Source organism: Rhinichthys klamathensis, unplaced genomic scaffold, assembly GCF_029890125.1.
Source record: "Rhinichthys klamathensis goyatoka isolate OS25496 unplaced genomic scaffold, OSU_Roscu_1.1 h1tg000539l_1, whole genome shotgun sequence".
In the NCBI taxonomy this organism is placed as follows: Eukaryota; Metazoa; Chordata; class Actinopteri; order Cypriniformes; family Leuciscidae; genus Rhinichthys; species Rhinichthys klamathensis.
The window spans coordinates 181,525-205,655 of NW_026607014.1; the positions used below are offsets into that span (position 1 = coordinate 181,525).

The window sequence follows — 24,131 nt, forward strand, 5'->3', positions numbered from 1 at the left end:
AATTTTTGCTTGCTGTCAATATTGAAACTCAGCAAACTGGCAGCTCCAGTAGTAATTAAAAGATATATCTTGAACTCTGCCATGGAAATTAAACAATTTAATAATCAATTAAAAAGGAATTTATACCTGTATGATATTACGCTGTAGCCACATTGGACCAGTTTGGAAAACGGATGGATGGATGATTCAGCTGTGGACGCCATCTTTTGGAGCATTATGGATTATGAGTATTGTCTAGCCATTGAGCGTACATCGGTTGTACACTCATTATTGTGGTGCATTGTGGGATTGGATGATTGCACTTGATAACGTCCACTATGGTTTCGGACACCACTACAAATGGCTGTCCCCTCAAATAGTGCCCTATTTAAGTATACAGGGGGCGATTTCGGACACAGCCTGAGTGTCTCAGTTAAGGGAGACATACAAAATGTGCAGAGAGGTGGCTCCCCAGGACCAGCAGTGAAAACCAGTCTTACTGTATATGGTAGCTACAATATATTGCATACACAAATACTTCTTGTATTTTCTATTCATGCCTAAACTTTTAGATGAGAACCATTCTTAACATAGTTGAGTGCAGAGTTGGGAATAGGGAATTGCAGAGATCTAGAGTTGGAAATTGGGTAATTGAGTCAAGGACACCTACTTTATTTTAGCACAACCTACGTGTATAATAATGTACTGTATTCCAGATATAGCTTGTTTGTAATGTTTACATTAACATAGGAAACTTAATCTAAACCTGCCAATTCGAGTTCAGTGAAATGAATGTATAGATACAGTAGATGGCAAGCCATGGTGAATCGCTTATGATAAATGAATCCAGCCCTATTTCAGTCCTGTGATAGTGGTGTCTTCCTTATGTTTATGTATGTCTGTATGTCATTTTAATGTGCTGCTGTTTGTGTGTGGGGCGACTTCAACACTTATGAGGGCTTTATTTGTTTATTCAGAACATGTCATGAAATGTGAAAGTCTTTATTTCAGTGTCCCCATACCTTCAAATACCCCTTTTACCCAAGTAAAGGCCTCCATTCAGATTCAGCTTCATACTCAATTGTATTACCCTGATTATATTATAGACTATTAAAGTGCTCCTATTATGCTGTTTTTGGATATTACCAGAGCCATAGAGAGAAAGAGTTGCGACACTCCCATAGACCGCCATAGGAACTTTGGAATGCGGAAGTAACGCGTGTCGTGGAGCGGCCAATAGTTCCAAACACTGATAATTTCTCCATTGAACCCCATTCATTTTCAGTGCTTCCGAAGTACGCTCGCTGGTAAATTAATGAAATTACTGTATTGTTTTACTTTTACACACATTAGCCGACCTCTCGTGAATCTAGTCTGTAGTTATATTTTATGTAGCCAGTTTTAGTAAATGTTTTTTGGAAGATAATAGGTTAATTGCAGCTATAGCTTACGTGACCAACACCTCACTAACGTTAGCTAACTTACGTAACTGATGTATATAATATATCATATTTTTAATAATATTTTATATGTATGTATGTATATATATATATATATATATATATATATATATATATAACGTTAGCCTATATATAATATAATATATACATACACACACACACACACACACACACACAATTCATTTATTTAAATGGGTTACGGTTATGCATATATGTGCTTATATGTATTTAGGAACATAGTTAATTCACTCATTAACTATCTCTCCGGTTTAATTTTATGAAGAATATTTTTCGGTTGAATATTTACCGAACATTGCTGTATATATCGTTGCTTTCTACGTTATGGGAGCAGTCTATTTCCCTCCTAAATCATTCATTTGTACATGCACAGCGTGCGTAATTATTTATATTTTATGTTGGTTGGAGTTCTGAACGGACTGCAGACCTCTTTGCGTGATCACGAAGGTAGGCTAATGGCTGAATCGGAATTTATAAGCAAGATCACGAAAATCAATAGCCTAATACAGCCCAGTTGTGCTAAAATAAATATCATGAGACGTCCATCATCAGATGAATGACATGGAAAAGTTAAGTTAGAGCCGCTAAAGCCAGCTACTACCCATGCGAACATGAACACTAAGCTTTTCCCTCCAAAAATATAGCCTAAAACTTATCTAAGTTGTCACCCTGCCTCTCCAAATGCAAAACTGACATTAACAAAATGCAATAACAGCTGAAAAAGTACTTGGGTGTGTGTTTTATTTTATATTTACCGTTTAATAATGCAATCGCTGCTGTCTGTCCATAGAAGAACATGACAGCCCGCGTACGTTTTGGAACTATTGGGGCTTACATGAACCACGTGACAGCCGTCGCGGCGACATCAAAGCGTGTTGCAACTCTTTCTCTCTATGGCTCTGGATATTACCTTTCATGTACTGTGTTGTATAGCTGTTTGTAAATGTAGAAGGTCTGCAAAGTTTCAAAGATCGAAGTGCCTGATAAATGGAGTTATTGTCTCCCAAAAAGAAAAATCTGATTCTGAATTGCCTGAAACGTGTCGTCAGTAACCTCAGTCTCACTTCCTGCACAAACCTACGTAGGTTTGTAACAAATTTGCATAATCCCATTCCCAGCCTATGGTCTTCATTGGCTGCTCTCGAACAACGTCTACTTTGACCCGTCCTGAAACACTGTTGTAGCTGCGACCTTGAAGGGTTTGGTTCGTGTTGTTGACATGTCGAGAAGATGCTGTTTTCTTTGCTGAGAAAGCTAATCCACTTTTCATGCACTTCCAAAGGATGATGACTCTGGCTTAATTTGATATGGTAAAACCAATGCCATCGTTAATGTTCGTGTCACTGTGTATCAAGCGATCAGGGAGATCTGGAGCTGAAATTCAGATATGGTTAATGGGTGTTTCGTTTCCAACACACTTTATAAGCTGTAGACCAATCACAACAGACTGGGCCATCTGACCAATCAGAGCAGAGTAGACCAATCACAAGCGACTGGGCCACTGGAACCTTTAAAACACCATAAAAGGGGCACTTTAAGAGTTTTGTTTTGTATTTGACACTGATTTTATTCAGACGAAAATTTGTGTGAATTATTTGACATAAATGGACAAAAACTGTTTTTAGTAGGGTTTTTTTTTTTTTTTACATGTACAGTAATCAAGAAATCAAGAAATTGTTTCATTTTCTTTATGCAAATAATATCTAATTTTGGTTTCAGTGTGAAATATGACCCAGTTGACATGTTCTTGACTGGTTCCGTGAGCTTCACCCATATACACTCACATAAAGGATTATTAGGAACACCTGTTCAATTTCTCATTAATGCAATTATCTAATCAACCAATCACATGGCAGTTGCTTCAATGCAGTTAGGGGTGTGGTCCTGGTCAAGACAATCTCCTGAACTTCAAACTGAATGTCAGAATGGGAAAGAAAGGTGATTTAAGCAATTTTGAGCGTGGCATGGTTGTTGGTGCCAGACGGGCCGGTCTGAGTATTTCACAATCTGCTCAGTTACTGGGATTTTAACGCACAACCATTTCTAGGGTTTACAAAGAATGGTGTGAAAAGGGAAAAACATCCAGTATGCGGCAGTCCTGTGGGCGAAAATGCCTTGTTGATGCTAGAGGTCAGAGGAGAATGGGCCGACTGATTCAAGCTGATAGAAGAGCAACTTTGACTAAAATAACCACTCGTTACAACCGAGGTATGCAGCAAAGCATTTGTGAAGCCACAACACGCACAACCTTGTGGCGGATGGGCTACAACAGCAGAAGACCCCACCGGGTACCACTCATCTCCACTACAAATAGGAAAAAGAGGCTACAATTTGCAAGAGCTCACCAAAATTGGACAGTTGAAGACTGGAAAAATGTTGCCTGGTCTGATGAGTCTCGATTTCTGTTGAGACATTCAGATGGTAGAGTAAGAATTTGGCGTAAACAGAATGAGAACATGGATCCATCATGCCTTGTTACCACTGTGCAGGCTGGTGGTGGTGGTGTAATGGTGTGGGGGATATTTTCTTGGCACACTTTAGGCCCCTTAGTGCCAATTGGGCTTCGTTTAAATGCCACGGCCTACCTGAGCATTGTTTCTGACCATGTCCATCCCTTTATGGCCACCATGTACCCATCCTCTGATGGCTACTTCCAGCAGGATAATGCACCATGTCACAAAGCTCGAATCATTTCAAATTGGTTTCTTGAACATGACAATGAGTTCACTGTACTAAAATGGCCCCCACAGTCACCAGATCTCAACCCAATAGAGCATCTTTGGGATGTGGTGGAACGGGAGCTTCGTGCCCTGGATGTGCATCCCACAAATCTCCCATCAACTGCAAGATGCTATCCTATCATTATGGACCAACATTTCTAAAAAATGCTTTCAGCCCCTTGTTGAATCAATGCCACGTAGAATTAAGGCAGTTCTGAAGGCAAAAGGGGGTCAAACACAGTATTAGTATGGTGTTCCTAATAATCCTTTAGGTGAGTGTATGTACATAGGTCCATCAGTCCGGCTCCTTCTCTTCCTGTTTTACCGCTCTCGGGCCATTTTTGTGATATTTCTTTGCTCCTGCTGATCTCACAGTGTTGACACTGCACTTGTCATCTCAGCTTCTGAGCGATGCATTAGACATTAGACTCTGGTCGGGTTTGTAATGAGGGAGATAGGAACATGATTTTCTTTGTTAATAAGTGACTGGAAGCGCACACAGACCTTTGAAGCATATCGTTGATCATATAGCGTTAAATGAACATACAGTACGAATGGATGGACACGGATTGTGTATAAGGAACAGTGATTTAGCTGAAAAGGCGAAAAAGTGTTTGTCTTTTAATGTCATGCGTTCTTCAGGTGATCTTTCTGTGTTTACTGAAGCGCGTTGAATCAGCCAATACATGCTTTGAAAAACAGGAAGTGATGTCAGTAGCAATTACATTGACGATGGTGGGAAAGCCACAGGCATTGTCCGCCTCATTAGGTGACTTGTGTAATATGTAAGATGCATGTGTTCTGGTTGCAGTTTTCTGTGGGTTAGTTATGCAATCTCATGACTAATATACACATTTGAAACTAACAGGCGGAAAAAAGAAGGAAAACAAAGCCATAAAGAGGTTATTTAGCATTGTCTTACGGTGCACAACAAGTCACTGAGGTTTCTGAGTGGACGCCAAAGCATGCGTTCACAGACAGCACAGACAGTCACGAGATGTTTCAACTCTTTTTCATTTCCAGTGGTTTATGTGGTATTGTCCTCTAGTCAGACCATGTCAAAGCAGAGATGTCAGTATCAAATGCAGAAGTCCTTAAGTGCACAAATCATTTTCTGAATCAGTAGCCTTGTCTTGTTTTTGAGTAAAAATATATCATATCTGCTTATATACTATATAAGAAGATACCTTTAATTCAGATCAAATGCCTAAGATTGTTTTCAGAGAATATATCTGAATTTAATTTAAATGAAAAATCATAAAATTGTCAGCATAACATTTTCTTATGATTTATGATTAAAACGAAAAAAAAAAATGTGTCAATGGGGTAAAAAAAAGTTTAATTTAATTTTCATTAGCTTTGTAAAATAAAAATGTAATTTTGTTAATAGCAATGAAAAGTAATAAAGAAAAAATACATTATAATTGAAAGTAAAAATTGGTAACACTTTACAATAAGGTTCATTAGTTAACATTAGTTAATGTATTAACTAACATGAACTAACAATGAACAAAACATTTGTTACATTATTTATTAATCTTTGTTAATGTTAGTTAATATAAATACAGCTGTTCATTGTTTGTTCGTGTTAGTTCACAGTGCATTAACTAATGTTAACAAATACAACCTTTGATTTTAATAATGTATTAGTAAATGTTGAAATGAATATTAACTAAGATTAATAAATGCTGAAGAAGCCTTGTTCATTCTTAGTTTGTTAACTGAGGTTGTTAACTAATGTTAAACGAATGAACCTTATTGTAAAGTGTTACCTAAAAATCGAATTAATGGAGGTTAATCACAAATATTTTTATTTTATTATAAGTAAGGTGATTTAAGAGAGTATTGTGGCAGAATTGAATATAGACATTATAAGTCAATATATTTTGTTTTCTTTCCATATCTTTGAGCAACATAAATAAACCAGCAGTCCACAGCAATTTGACACTAAAAAAGATTGTCAGTCTGTCAGTTTTTCAGTTGTTGGTCTATGTAAACATGAGCTAGGTGAATTTTTTAGACGTGGCATTGCTTCTTTCTGCTGTGCTCCATCTAAGCTGTTTTCAAATGCAAGATTGCATTCTTTTTTAAGACTCTGAACTCATTCTGTGCTGCCTGTTTTGGAAGTTTTGAGTTGATGAGGCGAGTTGCCTGTATAGCTGTGTTCATTAGGTGGTGCTTCAAGCTGGAATTGATGGTAGTAAAATCCCTTATTATAAGACATTTGCTCAGAAGGCATGATTAAATGTGTTTTTTTATATACTCAATTAGGGCCAGATTTACTAAACAGGTCAAATTCCCCCCCCCCCCCCCCCAAAAAAAACGCTGATGGGAGTGGAAAGTTCTGCATGTGATCTACTGATGACTGCTTTTTTGGGCAGTAAATAATACCAGTATATCGACGAGTGCAAACCTTAGTAAACCACCTTGCATGATTCATTTAAATACTCTCCTCCCATAAATTTTGCATCTGAAAGGGAAACTACAAATGCATATGCAATAAGGTCAGCTGCAAAAATAACCCTGTCCACGCCTTTAAAGCGCTAATATTTCACTGCCTGTCTTTAGTAAATCCAAGTCGTTTTGTAACGCCAAAAGAGGGTTTGTGCTAGCGCAAGCTGTTAGTGAATCTGACCCTTAGTGTGTTAAATTGACAACCTTTCTTTAAACGTAATGCTAATAGTAATATTAACATTCATCGCTATTAAACAGCGTCATTAATGTGAAACTGAAGCTGCTATGATAATGTAATCAGATACTGATACTGACTTTCTGCTCGGTTTCAAATCATTAACATCTCATTTTCAGAAATATCAAGTAGAGAGTGTCTGAATGAACTTTGAAAGCTAATTCCTAATTTGCAGGATGCTGTAGACACTGTCAATCTAAGAAAGCCCAGCATGGGAAAAGATAAATGCTGTGCTCTTTACTACACTTTCCGAATTTGCCATTTTTGATCAGGACTGGAAGTTGATGATGGAACTAAATTTCATTAGCATCGCCTAGAGCAGTTTAGCGCTGCGTCAGATTTCATTTAAAGGTCACTTCTCCCTAGAGTAGAGCGGAGAACGTAATAGCTCTAACATTAGAGTTTCTCTCTCTCTATATATATATATATATATATATATATTGAGTTTAATAGAGTCTGATGACTGAGCTAATGTCAAAAAATGCACAGCACATACAAATATTGAGTAAAATAGTCAATTTTCAATCAATTTAAACCGTTTTTTATTGGCGCTTTAATTCGGAACTCAGTACCTTGCATCTTAGTGTCATTCACTAGGCTTTTTATTTTGATCTCTGTAATTATAACCCATGTTCACTGACAGATCAGATCTTGACACATTCTCTATGTCTGCTAACCAGTTTTGCATTTAACTTTTAGGTGTGATAGAGTGTGATAGTTAACATCAATGAGCTTGTAATGCATTCTTGGATTGCTTTCTCTGTGAAGGTAAGGATACATGTGAGGCTGTCTGAGAATTTGGCCAAAAATATGTATCCTTAATTCCATAATCGTACTGCCAAGCTTTTGAAACAGCCTTCGTGTCAAGAACGCACCCATGAGGCCTTAAAATACTGCCTATGTTAAGCAGCTTACTACAGAACTCAGTACCTTGCATCTTAGTGTCATTCACTAGGCTTTTTATTTTGATCTCTGTAATTATAACCCATGTTCACTGACAGATCAGATCTTGACACATTCTCTATGTCTGCTAACCAGTTTTGCATTTAACTTTTAGGTGTGATAGAGTGTGATAGAGTGTGATAGTTAACACTATTTTTTTATGTTATATCTTGTTCCTTAAAGCATAAAAAGGAGTTTTTCCCCCTCTGACTGTAAGATGAAGAATGATGAAATCTGTCAATGCCTTCCATCCATCACTTTTCCACCATGTCAGTTTCTAAAAATAACTATAGTATGCTAATAAAATAAGCGTATTTGGGCGTATTTCATTTTATTCAGGCCATCAGACCCCTTGAGTATTCCTCATGAAAAGAATATTAATAGTGGCGATTGTTGAATTTCATGCCTTGACTGAGTCTGTAAGCCACATTAATTTAGACAATTAACAGAAACGCCAAAAACCCAGGGCGCTGTTTCCATAGAAACATATTCTCTGCACCACCCCCTCTATATATATATATATATATATATATTTTCAAGGGCAACGATGGTGAGCACATTCCTTTTGTCTTTTTGTCATCATATCTTTCGCGTCCCTCGAAGTATGTCATTATTCATTCACGCTTCTGACATTTTGTGAGTTCTATCTCACGTTGAAATATTGACTGAAGTATCTTGTGAATTTGAAGTCATCACGTTCTTCAATCGTAGAGTTACTGCGTTGCTGTTATAGCCAGGCAATGCAATGCCATGAATCTTAAAGACATGTGCATTCCTTCATGAGGCTGTTTTATGCTCATTCCGGTTTCAGCTCTTCAGCTGTCCAAATTTGAGGCGTAGAATGGTTCTAAATCAGGAAATTGATTTAAGCCCATGCGTACACACACACACACAAATAGTGTGCGGGGTTTTGTTTGGTCTAAAGGAACATCGTGGCCTAGATGAAAATGCACTTAGTAAAATCTGCATGAAAAAGGAACAGTCTGTTCAGCTGTGGATGAGCAAAAACATCCCCGGAGAGATTCCACGACGCTCCAAGAACATTTGCCGGAGGGATGGTCTTATCTGCCAAGACCTCCTGATAGACCATCAGGAGAAGCTTTGGATGGAGACTTTGGCCTTTGGTAGAGAAATGCTTTGGCAGGATCTGCTATGTCCTTTTTTGACCATCATATAATCCTAGTGTATGTCAGTGGCACAAGGTCTCGCTGAAAGTGATGCTCAGGTGACCTTCTTTAATTTTATTTTTAATCAAACCCATAAGTATTGTTTATTTTTTATTAATGAACCCTTTTGCAGTTGAGGTAAGCCCAACAATTTTAGATAATTATACTAGAGATTCAGTTTTTTTTTGGCAATATTTAGTAAATACTAATAATTTTAAAAGAACAAGATAATTCTTTCATTCTGGTCATTCTGCGTTCCCATTTGTGATGACGGCACTGACTGCAGGTCAGCTCAATGGTGCACATCCATTCACATATACACACTGTCACATCTCTGTGAATTGTCATACTTCATAACATCACCCCAGGGATTGCTCTGGACCGACAGCCCGATTCAGAAGGCCTCCTTTATTAATCGCAGACCAGATTAAAACACACCAAAGTGCCTGAAGCCGTCAAGGCGTTAGTAATCCTCCAGTAAACACCCGTGCAGTTTGTCAGAATGCTCAATGATGCGTTACAGATAGTGTGGCTTCTCTTTACACTGCCACAGATCATGTCCCTCTGGTTACCGTGGCTTCAAGTTTGAAGTGTTTCAAAATATATATTTTACATGTGATGGAAATCTACTATTGTACAATTGCTGGGGTAAATTTTCAACAACATTCATCATACTTTTAGATTTGATATATTATAGGTTTTAGACCGATTCATGGTGAAATCCCGTTTGTATTCAAACTGTGTGCTTAAACTGATTTGTACTTACACTCTACACACACATTGATCTCTGTTGGGTCTTGTGTGTTTGTCAGATAACTCTGCGGGTGGAATCTCTCTCACAGTGGCAGCACTACCGCACACATTTTACACACACCTCAATAAAGTTAATCATCAAAACAGTTATGCCACTTTTGTGTGCAATAGTTCAGAGAAAAAAACTTCCCTCATCACCTGCAGTTTAACTGCTATCTCTTGACTATATAATGCAGCGCGTTGTGTATCTATATTAATAATATAATATAATAATGAAATTAAAACAATTAAAAACATTTACTACTAATAATTGCATATCAATATTACTATTATTTTTCATATTAATTATAATACGTTTTATATTTTAGCATGTTCTGAGTTATGTTCAAGACTCAAAATATTTTTTGAGATGATTATAATTGTTGTTGTTGATTGTAATAATAGTTTTATATTTAAGCATGTTTGAGATATGTTCGAATGCTCAACTATTTTGTATGTTCAAGACTCAAATTATTATTATTATGTAGTTTGGATGAGTGAAGTAAATTTTTTTTCATGCCATCATTTCATATTTCATGACATTTACAAACAAAAAGGCTCCAGGCCCTGTGTTTTAATCTGGTCTGCTTCTAGAAACTCTCTATATGACTAATAAAGGTTAAATTTTGCACATATAATTCCCTGACTGTCTGTCAATCAGGCGGTGAGACAAAATCCAGAGCGATAGATGTGTCTCTGTCATACAGCGGCATGAAGGATTTGTATATTGAAGTCCGGCATTAATCTCCACCTGGGTTTTGTGTCTATGACCCTTTCTCATTACATTGATGAGAGGGAGGTAATGGCCATCTGAACCCCTGCGGCGGTCTGACACATCTCTCTGTGAGATCTCACGTGCCGCACTGCTGGAGGAAACTGTCTGGATGATAAATAGTGTCTGCCAGCATCCCGTCCAATCAATCAGTCAATGGAAGAGAATCTCTTTAGGGCTGTGATTAACTCTAAAACAGTTGTGATGGGCTGTGATTTCCCTCAGACACTCATATCGCTACAATAGGGCCAGAAACATATTCTACACCAGTGGTTCCCAACCTTTTTTTGTCTGAGACCCCCTTTTTGCCAAGAAAATATTTTAGGGCCCTCCTTCATATTTAATGATATTATCGCTCTTGTAAGCTTGCAGCAAGGATGACAAAATATGTTTTGTTTTTTTCAAACAAACGGTATGTTTATGCACAAATAATAGCCTATAATATTGAAAATACAATAACAAAAACATCAGTAGGCCCTTTGTAATTTAAAAACGTAAGCCTGGGAGAAGCCTATAAATTGGCCCTATTTGAAATGCAAAAACAAAAATATTCACACTGGTATGTAGCCTACGTAAAAAAAAAGAAAAAAAAAAGAATTTAGGCTATTATGACTGTTGTCTGTGGCCTCAATACTTGCATGTTATTTGTGAGGCTTTATTTTTTACGCTTTTGGCGCTATAGCGAGCGATAATAAACTTGCGTTTATTAACAGAATAATGCGTCTTTCGGAAGAACATTGTAGCCGGAACTACTACTCTCTGTGTACTAGGGCTGTCACTTTTGAGAAAAATCTAATTCGAACGGATATCGAATATCAAGCAATGTATTCGAATATATTCGAATATCTACGAGCCCCGCCCACCCACCAAAAAAAAAAAAACAAAAAAAAACCCACCGTAACGGAGATCACACATTTATTAACAGTCTGACAGTCATAAACAGGACTCAGGCCTGTCTGAATTTTTTTTTTTGACTTAATGTTTTAAACAGCAGGTTTTCAACTTAATCTATATAAAGTGCCAGTATGCATAGCCAATCACAAAATTAGGCGCTACATGGGGAAAAACTGAAGCGGAACAGCACGGCACAAACAATAACGTGACAACTTAAACAGCAGCAGGAGTAAGGCCTATATAGCCTAGCCTAATTCATGTCCTAATATTGTTTGCTAGAAACACCAATTTATCAACTTGATCTGGATCAAGTGCGGCTCTCCTTTTATTGACGATGTTCTCCGCGGTGGAGAACACGCGCTCGGAGCGCGCACACGTGCCTGGCACACATTTGCGCGTCTTTGCATGGACCCTTATAATCGGATTGACGGCTCAATCGGACTAAAAAACCTTCATGTAAACACCTTAATCGATCCGATGGTTTACTCCTTTTGTAATCCGATCGAGAGAACATGTAAACACTTGATCGGATTGAAAACCGAAACTAAAAGGACTGCGCATGTGCAATGACGTTTTACGCACGGAGCGAGCTGTTCTTCCTGTTGAATAAAGTGTCATATAAATGAGTGTTCCGTTATTTAAAAAATCTCATTTCACTGTGAAGTTAAGCAGGACAACGTCCCACCAGTGCTTGTTTCAGATTCTCATCAGCAGACGACTGGTTTTGGGCGCGGGGTTTTACTGCGTGATCAACAAGCAGCACGGCAAATCATGCTCATCGTCTCCAAATCATGACCAGAGACGGATAAATATTAAGTCTGCTGTTTAAAACAAATAAAGAACCAATAGAGGAGAATAGTTATGCGCGAACAGCGGCATATTCGTGCAGTGTGCGCATGTCAAAAAAATCAATTCCGATTTGAATCTTGTGACATATAACGCGCACATTACTTTATGTATCGTTCATGTAAACACCGTGTTCGGATTCATCAATCAATTGTCTATTTCCAGACACTACTTTTTAGATGAGTTGGGGTAGAAATTGTCCGCTCAGGCTGGCCGTTCTGCGCGTTATATCTTCCATTTTCAAAACAAGGTGGCTATTGGCTATTCGCTTGATTTGGTCATGAGCTTACGCTACAATACGTTTAGAGTGCCAGCTACTGGATGAGATAGCAAACAATAAAATAAAAAACAAACGGTCTAAATCATAGACTGTAAAAAATGCGCTAAACATGGCATTTTAAAAACCGGTTAGTTTATTTATAGTTCGATTACGGATATTTCACGTCATGTTCGAATGCATATTCGAATATCGAATAAAAAGTGACAGCCCTACTGTGTACGTCTATGACGAGTCACACAGGTTCTGGGCTACTCCGCAGCGGCAGCGATCCGAACCAGTGTAAAATAGTCCCAATGTAAACACTTATTATAGGTGTACCATAGTGGTTCAGGATAAGACAAAAACACGGATTGGAAAATGGATTCATGATGAACTCGCTCATTATATACATTTTGTAAATTTTGAACAGAAAAAAGTTAAGGACTTTTATTTAATGCTCATTGCTCAAACCTTTCAAAATATGACGCGACCCCCCACAGAGCTCGCTGAGGCCCCCTTGTGGGAACCGATGTTCTACACAATTCATTCAGTTCTGATTGCTGTGCAATGACAGTAGTAACACCAAACCGAAAACTGAAAACCGAAAACAAAATGTCATTTCGAGCTATAGTTTGCTATCACACCCCTTGTGGCAGTGTTGAGAATGCTGCACGGACGTGCATTGTGCTATTAATCGACTCCTAAATCATTTTAGAGAACTTTCTTTGGGGGCGGTTCACGTAGAATATTTTCTTGCGTCAATCTGTGCAGTTTCTTATTGTGTTTCTGTGTAAACACCAGTGTTGTTATTGTTCAGTAAAACTACTGTAAACCCTAACGCTCAAAATAATTCATTGGTTTGAGTAGGACTAACTTAAATTAAACTAATTAGTTCAGTCAAATTAGCTTTTATGGGTATTTAGCACTTTCTTTTTCTTTCAAGTTCACATAACTTATATATTTTAAGTAAACTGAACTTTCATTGTTTTGAGTTTTATAAAATGATTTATTTTAATTTAGACGAACCTAAGTTTAACAGAAACTGGGCTGGGATTTTTTATTTCCCAGCATGCTTTGCCCATGGCGCTCGAAAGGGAGAGTAAATGTTAAAATTAAGTGTAATATAATGGGGGTTTTCAAATCATTTTTTTATTATTTGAAATAAAATAAAATATAAATATTCAATGAAAATTTTCACAACTTAAATTTAAACTCTATTTCTCAAAGTTTTCTATCTTCTGTGTTTCTTTTAAGTATAAACTTTGTCTTAGATGTTTCATTAAATGAGAGTTCACTGCTGTAAAGAGTGTCTACTGGCAGTGTTTTCCACTCGTGCGATATATCAGTCCCAAATTTTTCAGGATCCAAGATTAGCAGAGGACAGACAGCTTGATGTGACATGGCTGTATTTGAGCAAAACTGTAGGACAGGGCAAAGCTAATTGTAGTAATTGAAGAACATGTTGTCAGAGCTCATTGATTTCCATTGCATGTTTCTGTGGCCCTGATTCCATTGATGAAGAAGAAGAGCAGACCTCTTTATGACCACACGTGTATCATTTAAGCACATTTGTAATCATTAAGATTTCATTAGGTTCCTTTGTCCAGGAAGTCATTTGTCTCTTTGCTTAGCGGGCCATTCACAGCCGCGCGAGACGCTAATTCAATCTTTTTACACGTGTCCATGTTTTTTTTTTTTCATGGACCAGCCTGTGTGGAATATAGAGCAGCGTGCATTTAACTGCTGAATGTGAGCTGCTAGACAGCATTTTAAGGCGTTATAAGCGTGCTCCCAACAGTCCCATGATCCATTACCACAAACTCAAGTTCTTTCAAGATGGTGGAGGAAGCAGCTGTAGATATATTTTATTCATCATGGAAAATGTATAAAAATAGTTCGATCAAATTGTTCAGTAAATGGACAGTTTTTCTCCTATATGTGCGTGTGCTACTGTATTTATTTGTCATGCTTATTATTTCACGAGTACTGCTTTGTTAGATTAGCAACATGCTAACATCAGACTCTTGCGTAGCACTCCTGTTGACCATTGTATAATTCATAGCTGTTATGTAATTGAAACATTCAATGTAGTAATCTATAAATCACTCTTTTCAGTTTATTGTTATTTTATTAGTCATTATACTTGGTTAGGGTTAGAGTGAGTAGCGTAACCTACTGAAAGTCCATTTACATTAGAAGTAACACTGCAGATACGTTCTCTGAATACAATGTGGTGTTGATTCTCAAGCCAGTTTATCTTGTTTTAGAGATTTTTAGATATTTTAACTAGAAAAGAATATAAAAAAACTCATGAGTATAGAACTTTTGCCATTTTTGTGCAGTATATTGCAAAAGTAGTATGAATAGTATGTAGACCACCATGGTGAACATCAAGTAAATTCCAATCAACCAATCAGATTTGAGGGACAAGTTTACAGTTTATGTCAAGTTTAGGTTAACAGCCAGGGTTAGGTGCTTCTACATCAGTGTTATTCACCTATCATTTCCCTATGATTTAAGTTAGAGCTATTAGGAATATGTTTTCATACAGGATATTGTTCCAGGATCAACAAAATATGTTGGAAAATGTGGAACACGTCTGTCGGTAACGGTAACCAAGGTGTAACCTGATCTAGAACTTTTACCTAGTAGTTTCTTGTGTATTCTTGGTGTAATCTTTGACGTTTGAAGGGATAGTTCACCCTAAAATGAAAATGAAGTCATAATTTACTCACCCTGGTGTTGTTCTAATGCCGTATGCCCTTCTATCTTTTAAAGACCACAAAAGCAGATTTTTTTTTGTCCATATATAATATAATATATATAATGGCAGTGAAGTATCAGTGTTTTTGTTAATCTTGATTTCACACAACCCCCAGAACACTTGGAACATACGGCATGGGATCATTCTCTGATACTTTTGCGTTTTTTTCTTTTTTAAAAGCTTGATGCTGGTCGCTATTCACTGCCATTATGTGGACGAGCGCGAGGACATTAAAAAAAAAAAATCCTCTTTTGTGGTCCGTAAAAGAAATTAGTGCATACGGCATTAGAACAACACCAGGGTGAGTAAATGATGACTTTAATTTCCTTTTAGGGTGAACTATCCCTTTATGGTCTAAGACCTTGGAAGTCTCTTTTCACATTACATTAACTGCAGTACGTTTGCTTCAATGTGAGAGAACTAGCGACAGTTGTTTACCATTGTAGAGAGACACGCTGTAGTAGTTGAAGATGCTGTTCATCATTTCATTTATACTTGTTTTACTACTAAAACGTAACGCCAGAACATTGGGCCCATCCCAAAAGTTTACTGTGAAGCACCCTGAGCTGATTGGAGGCCTAAACCCTTTAACCTTTAACCTTATTCTGACCTGAATCTCCGCTCCCCTTCTCCCTCCACTTACCTAACTCTCTACTTTCTCTTCTCCATCGTCCATCCATCCATCCATAAACCCATGCTCTACTCTTCCCCTCTGCCGCTCCTCCTTCTCTCTTCACGTCTCTCCTCCATGGGGAGTCACTGACAGTGAATTTACGTCCAAAATGAAAAACAGGCAAATGGAACCGGCGGCCGGGGGCAACATGACCAAGAGCACCAGCATCGGCGGGGACATGTGCAGTCTGGAGAAGACCGACGGCAGCCAGTCAGACACGGCCGTGAGCCTGGTGGGAACCGATGTCAAGAAACGGCGCTCCAGCATCGGTGCCAAGATGGCGGCAGTCGTGGGGTTGAGTCGAAAGAGTCGCAGCGCCTCGCAGCTCAGCCAGACAGGTAGGAGCCCAATCACGTCTGTCCGTCTCTGTCCTCATGTTTGTCTCTAACTCAGCATCCGTTTATTTTCCTTTTGTTGTCCGTATGTTCTTCTCAACCCCTTACAGTGAGTACTTTTCTAGCATCAGCTCTAACAACCTAACAACTTTTGTTTAAACAGCCTGTTTCTCAAAGTGTAAATTGGGTCAGTGCAGGACCGAGGACCACCGAATAATTGAGACCCTCTGTTTTACACCTCTCTCTCTCTTTCTTTCTGTTGCCGTTTCTCTGAAGTGACAAAAGTTCTCCAACTGTTTGCAGCTTTTTATTTCAGCCGAGTGTGTGATTGATGAATATCAAACTGCTTGAAATTTGAATCGTTCTGTGCTGTTGCATTATGATTGCTTTATTTGGCATATACATAAAAGTAACATGGTATTACCTGGTATTACTTGCGGTAATTTCAGTAGTACTTTATTTTACAGTCCTGTTCCACATGTACATACTATGTACTTATTATAGTAATTGCAATAACTGGGTAATAACTAGGTACTAACCCTACCTATCCCTAAACCTAACCTTAACCCATGTAGTTACCTTATATCACCAATACTTTCTTAGGTAGGTACACGTAGGTGCATGTACTGTAAAATAAAGTGCAACCATAATTTCATGTTTTTGGACATTTATCATTTTAATGCCATGGTTTTATTTGACTGCATGTATATGATAATCATTTAGTACCATGGTATATATCAAAATACCATGACATTACTATAGTACATGTCCAACATGATGGTATTTTAACATTATATCATAGTAATACCATGTCTTTTTGTTGATGTACTTTAAGTTTGAATATGTTTGTGTTGTGGTTGAAGGTTGTTGGATTATGATTGTTTTATTTAAAATGGCAGGTTGCTGGTGCATTTTTTACATTTGGTAAAACAATATAAAATTGTCCATGTTGCTCATAAATATTTCATTTCAGTTAGCGCTCTTGATGATTTTATATTCCCAGGTGCTGCAGTCTGAAGCGTATCACACTGCTGATGTTACACATATTCCCAACTCTTCGGCCTCAAACACAATACTTACTTATAGTACTCTGGTAGTGCCATGGTACAGTGATGGCATCAGATGCAAATACCATGGTACTTTAATATATATACCATGGTACTGAATGTTATGTATGTGGTCCCTAGTGAAAAAGAAATGTATAATATAAAAATAAATACACAGTATTTGAAATACATTTATTTTGTACTAAGTATACTACATTTACATATATACTAATATACACATATACTAATACATTTACATGTACTTAATATAAATATCCTGCAATTGTACTTTTGGAATGCTAAATGTATATACTTAAAGTCTAAATTGGAACAGCTAATTTTGTACTAAATGCACTTTTTGTACTGAAGTAGAGCTGAAGTCCAGCTAAAGATATACTTAAGTATACTTGACTGTGCTAAAAGGGAACTATTGCAAGTATACTTTAGGTACACTTTAAATATATTGCATTTAATATTATACAGAGATTATACTATCCTTACTAATAATGATATTTTGGCTTAATATTAAGAAATGTGCATTGTGCAATAAAGAAGTACTCCAAATAAAATGTAATTATAATTTTATATCAGTAAGTCTTAAGTGATATGACAATAAAAATGTTAATGGATTTGAAGTATACTTAGTATGAAATAAATGTATTTTAAATAGATTTTTTTTTTTTTTTCATTTTTACTAGGGGTACTCCAAGCTACTTCCAAGAATATGGCACTACTAAAGAAATTAATACATTTATTCTGCAAGGATGCATTAAATTGATCAGAAGTGACAGCAAAGACTTTTATATCGTTATAAGAGATTTCTATTTCAAATAAATGCTGTTCTTTTGAACTTTCTATTCATCAATGAACCTTGGAAAAAAAATGTATCACGGTTTCCACAAAAATGTGAAGCAACATGAAAATCGATGTCAAAATTTTGTCCAGTGAAAATGCTGAGTGGCTTGTAACTTTGGAAAACCACTAGCCACCATAGCTGGGGAGCAAAAAAGTTAATGTCAAGCCCTGAATATGATGATAATTCAGCAACGTGGTAAATATCAAAGTGCTGTAGTATTGGCATCTGACACCTTCATTTTACCATGGTATCATCACAAGACTTTTAAAGGGAATGCATTATTAATTCTCTAAAAAAAATTTAAATAAAACAGCAGTTCTTTTACAGATTTATGAGTTCTCTTTACAGAACTCTATAAGCTGCTTTTATGATTCACATAATCTCTGCAAAGACTTTTGTTTTCTGCCATAATCTGTCTGTCCAGAGTTTTCATGGTTTGCTGTAATTGAGGAGCGTGAGTGTATCCTCCAGTGTTGGCACATTTATCGAATGTATTTGTGTCAGTGAGCGGCGGATAGAAACACTTTTAAAAATGCCACTGTGTTTATCCTGATGTCAGTGTATTTCTTTGCCGTCTGCAGCCCACGCTCACCCGCTTATCAACTCGTTGGCTGGCTCAAGTCTGAATGGTGGCGTGCAGGTAGATCACATGCCCAAAGAAATGAGCACAGCTCTTCAGACGGCTCGTGCTCAGCCTGCACATGGCAGGTGGTCGCTAGTGTGTTTTTAATAAGTTAGGCTGGTTGCCAGGGGCCGTAGCACTCTGTCATGTCTCGTGGGGTGTGTTGTGTCTTCGGCTTGTCTGTGATGTCTTTTAGCTTCCTTCCACTAAGAATTTCTGCTTGCAAAAGAGAGGACACAAACACTGTGGTCTGAAATTTATTTTTGTTCCTGCATGTGTGCCTGATATCTTTCAGTGCTAAAATGCTTTTTCTAAAATTTCTAAAATTAAAAAAATAAAATAAATGATTGTTTATACCATTAGAGCTATTCTCAAGATATGGTACTGTATGCTATGTTAATTTGTCATATATCATGTTTACATCAACAATTGTGAATTAAATTTATGCAGAAAATCTGAATATCGCAAAAACAATTTGTACCTAAAGCAGCGCTTCGGTCTAATGTGTTCAAAAGAACAAAATTGTTATTTACAGGGAAATTGGCACAAAATAGAAATGGGTGTTGTTTCCACTGGGAACATGATTTTTATTAAATTAAATGCATTTCTTGTTTAGTCATCGTTGACAGATGTAGTATTTATTATTACTATTTTGAATTGGCTTTTATTTTTATATTCTTAGTTTTTAATTTAATTTTAGATTTAGTTATTTTGTTATGTGCACTTGTAAGTTTTATTTAAAAAATATATATTTCTGTTTAGCATGAATATTTATTTCAGTTTTAGTTTTCGTAATTTTAGTACTTTAGCTTCAAGTTAAGTTAGTTGCTAAGGCAACAATTCTATTTTTCACTTGTTTTTGAGTTTTGAGTTGTATTTCAGCTTTATTTTCAGCATTTTTATTCTTATCTACTCAATTAGAGGCCGTTTACACGAAATTTTCAACTATAAACGGAAAGCTTTTTATGCGTTTGGCCGTTCATTCCCTAGTTAAAAAAACCTTTACCAAAATGTATTTAAAATACATTTATTTTATACTAAGCATACTACAAATCCATTAACATATTTACTGACATATCGCTTTAGACTTACTGATATAAATATTATAGTTAAACTTAATTTGGAGTACCTCTTTATTGCACAATGCATATTTCTTAATATTAAGCCTAAAATATGTTTAATTTCACTATTAGTAAGGATAGTAGGATCACTTGCAAGATATTTAAAGTGTACCTAAAGTATTTTGCACTTTAGCACAATCAAATATACCGTATTTAAGTATATCTTTAGTTGGACCTCAGCACTATTTCTAGATAACTAAAGTGCATTTAGTACAAAATTAGTTGTTCCAATTTAGCAGACTTTAAGTATATCAATTTAGTCTACTAAAAGCACAATTGCAGAGTATTTAAATTAAGTACATACATATGTAAATGTATTTGTAGTATACTTGGCATTTATTTTTATTTTTCACTAGGTTTTACATGACAACGGCATTTTGGGATCCTGAAAACTTAAATCTTTGTAAACAGGTTTCAGAGTGCAAGTTTTTGAAAACGATACCGTTATCGTATAAACAACAAACATGTGAATTTGTTAATACGGTGATGTAATGTGCATGTGTATTACGTGTTCAGGCTATTTCCTTACAAAGTGTCATAGCCAACTACTGGCCTGGCATGAATAATACAGCGTTTTATTTGTTTTCGCGGATCTGTGTGAGCGGGGATCGTTTTGAAATAGACATATTTTCTTCCTTTTTGGGGAAAAATTTGAAACAAACTCGACACTGAGAATTCCAACCAAACATATGAGAAATGAATGTCCGTAGTGAGATCCGGTGTTCTGTTTTATCTGGTGCTTTAAAGTTTAGAGAGCCGCCTGCTCAGTGTCATGCTCAATACAGCAGCACGGTTTCACCTGGATCAGGAAATCAGGCCTGGCAACAACACCAGCTCGTGAGATGTGAATCATAGAGCCTATCAATTTTTCAGGCAGAGCTTTTATCTGCCGAGCCCGTGCAGGCCTGTGAAATCCCTGGCCTGTTTCTCAAAGACCAGTCCGCCTCTCTGGCTGCTTCCTGCTCCACTTTGTTGTGCTTAATTCAGAAAGCCTGAAAGCCTTGTAGAGAGAGCATGGAGCACAGACACACATTTCAAAAAGAGGTTATTCTAGGCCTTTTCTGTGTGAAAAGATGTGTGTTTGAAATGTGCATATATATACATTAGGCTGCAGAAGATCTCCTGAGACTCGTTCTCTATGTCTAGTTCACTTCTTTTTCACTATGAAGAATTTATTTTATGGTGCATGCAGATTTAGACACGCTGTAAAAAATGCATGTGTGCATTTTTATCTGGAGTTATATGGAGTGGATGTATGGATGGATGGGTGGATGAATTGATGGAAGGATGGGTGGATGGATTGATGGGTGCATGGATGGATGATTAGATGGATGGATGGATTGATGGGTGCATGGATGAAAGGATGGATGGATGATTAGATGGATGGATGGATGGATGATTAGATGGAAGGATGGATGGATGGATGGATGGGTGCATGGATTGATGGGTGCATGGATGAAAGGATGGATTGATGATTAGATGGATGGATGGATGGATGATTAGATGGAAGGATGGATGGATGGATGGATGGGTGGATGGATTGATGGGTGCATGGATGAAAGGATGGATGGATGATTAGATGGATGGATGGATGATTAGATGGAAGGATGGATGGATGGGTGGATGGATTGATGGGTGCATGAATGAAAGGATGGATGGATGATTAGATGGATGGATTGATGGATGGATGGGTGCATGGATGAAAGGATGGATGGATGGATGGATGGATTGATTGATGGATGCAGCCTTGGTGAGCATAAGAGACTTATTTCTTCTTCCAAAAACAAAAAAAATCTTACGACCCCAAACTTTCGAATGGTAGTGTATATATAATTATTTATTTATTTTGTCTAATTGTCCAGTTAACCCTCTGGGGTCCAAGGTGTTTTTGGGGTCCTTGAGATGTTTTGACCTACTCTGACATTTGTGCTTTTTTCAGTTGCTTATAAACATATTACTGGCAAAGGTGTAATTACACTCTATAGCACAAACAGGGCTACCATAATGTGTTATCAACATGTATGTACATTTTTGTATTTTTGAGAGAATATTGTTTATGCGTGGTTATTGAAAAAACTAAAACTTAAAGTTTCTGAAATAAGGCCACAAAACACATACTAAATATCTGTCCACAAGACTTTTGACTAATGGATGTTGTCGCCTAGAGTTTTTCCTTAAAAATGATCTGAAAATCATCCTGCCTTATCATTCACATAAAACAATAGATTGGTTTAAATTTAAAAATGACACTTTTTGTTTGGAAAGGCAATATGTGCAGGGGTGTGACCTGCTGTGATTCACACCTGAGAAGACAATGGGCCCGCGTAATGAGCGCATAATGGGGCTGCATACTAATGACCCTTTCATTCAGGTGTGTCACTGAGCCACAAGAATGCAATGACAATACATATATATATATATATATATATATATATATATATATGCCTATATAATACAAAATTGGTTCACAGTTCCAATTATTTATTTATTTTTCAAATTGTGCTTGCAAATTGTATAATAAATGTAAAAATGTCTAGTAATTGTGCAGTTAATTATCATACTGTTTTTACAGAAAGTTTGGGAATGAATCCCAAATGTGTCACTAATAAAACACAATACAAATAATTTAAAGAGGAGGCTTATATTGAGCTTTTAAGATTTATTTATATGTAGCCTACATATATTTTTGCTATTTTAATAAAAAGGTTACAATTACAACAACAATTAAAATTTTAACTATATTTCAAATGTAATCTTTCTTTGTATATACTAAAGTATACATTTTATCATACATATTTCACAGTTGCGGATTAATTAGTTTGAATATAGCCTACAATCGAACAAACACTATAATAACATCTTAGCAAACAAGCTTATTTGATGTGGCAGTATTTTACAGTAAAAACGACATCTTGTCTTTCATATGTAACATATCGTTTTTATGATTAGGACATATAAATGTTAATTTGCAGTTTAATACGTTGCTTATACAAAAATATTTTATTTCAACATATTTCAGTCGATTTTTACTCATCTCAGTATTGGAATATAGTTAGGTAAAAGCTGTTCATTCATTCACACACAAAAACGCGATTCAAACAGTCTTTTTGTTTACAGACACTATTCCATATCGTGATTAGAACAAAGCACTTGAAAATAAAGAATGTACCTATTTCCTCGGCTGGATCTGTTGCTCCTCCAAATGAAACTACCTGTAGCCTACTTCTGAGGTAATTTTTTCCAGGATTATTATTAAGATAGTACTATTATTCCTCACAGCGTCGTAAATATGAGTCTCTTTCGGTGGGTTATCCAGCTGGTGTGGGCGTGGATCTCCTCAGAGCGTTTGTGTTTGAATAGAGCGCGCGCTCCGTGGGCGTGGTCAAATTAACTTTAATGAGCTGAGACGAGAACGACTATCATCTCTCTCTTTTCGTACAGATTACATAAAATTAGAAAATTAGTTTTTTTATATAAATTACTTCATTTAAAAGAAGATAATTCAGGCTTCATGCCTGTGTGCCTGTATACTTGTTTGACTGAGTATTTGCAGAGTTACAGATGATTTTTCGGACGCGTTTCAGAATGGACTTCACTGACAGAGAGAACGCAGAACGCGCATCATGTTTATTTTTCTTTATTAGGCGAAAAGCACAACACTTTGTTTTTATTATGAGGTTCCACAAAAAAAATACAAACTTAACAGGATCGAATGATGTACAACACTTATATGTAAGATCAAAATCAACAGAGTAATTTGAGTCTCTTTTGCACTGATAAGGAAAAAAGTGAGCTGGTATCGCCGGCGAGACCGCCGACCCCAGAGGGTTAAATCATCTAAAAGTCACTGCTGATTAAATGTTGACTTAATAGCCTGCCTTTATGAGGATGTGCAGTGACATTCACATTAGCTAGGTGAACGGATGTTTTGCGTCATAGCTGTTATTATTTTAGTGTATTTAAGTGTATCTGCATCCAGGAGCAGAACTGTCCATTTTGTGTTTACATTGAATACTTTGCCTCCATATTACAGGTTATATTACTGTGTCTCTGCACTGTGAGTGTCCATGAGAGACCGCTGGAGTCCTGCAGACTGCTCTAATTAATCTTTGATGACAAGATTTGCAGGAGAGAACTTCATGGAGCTGAAGCCTCACGGTTTTATTCATGACCAAGC

General features: G+C 36.8%; 1 protein-coding gene across 30 annotated transcripts in view; it reads left to right on the plus strand.

The window, feature by feature from the left end:
* Positions 1 to 24,131, plus strand: part of rims2a (regulating synaptic membrane exocytosis 2a) — a 201,007-nt gene that overhangs the window by 153,014 nt on the left and 23,862 nt on the right. For 23 of the 30 annotated variants that reach the window (XM_056238766.1, XM_056238767.1, XM_056238770.1 and 20 more), the window contains one exon: positions 16,068 to 16,312. The exons of 4 other annotated variants lie outside the window; for them this stretch is intronic. In XM_056238766.1, coding sequence (XP_056094741.1) covers positions 16,068 to 16,312 — 245 coding nt within the window. The remainder of the gene's footprint in view (positions 1 to 16,067; positions 16,313 to 24,131) is intronic. 3 more of the 30 variants (XM_056238787.1, XM_056238758.1, XM_056238771.1) reach the window with 1 other exon arrangement.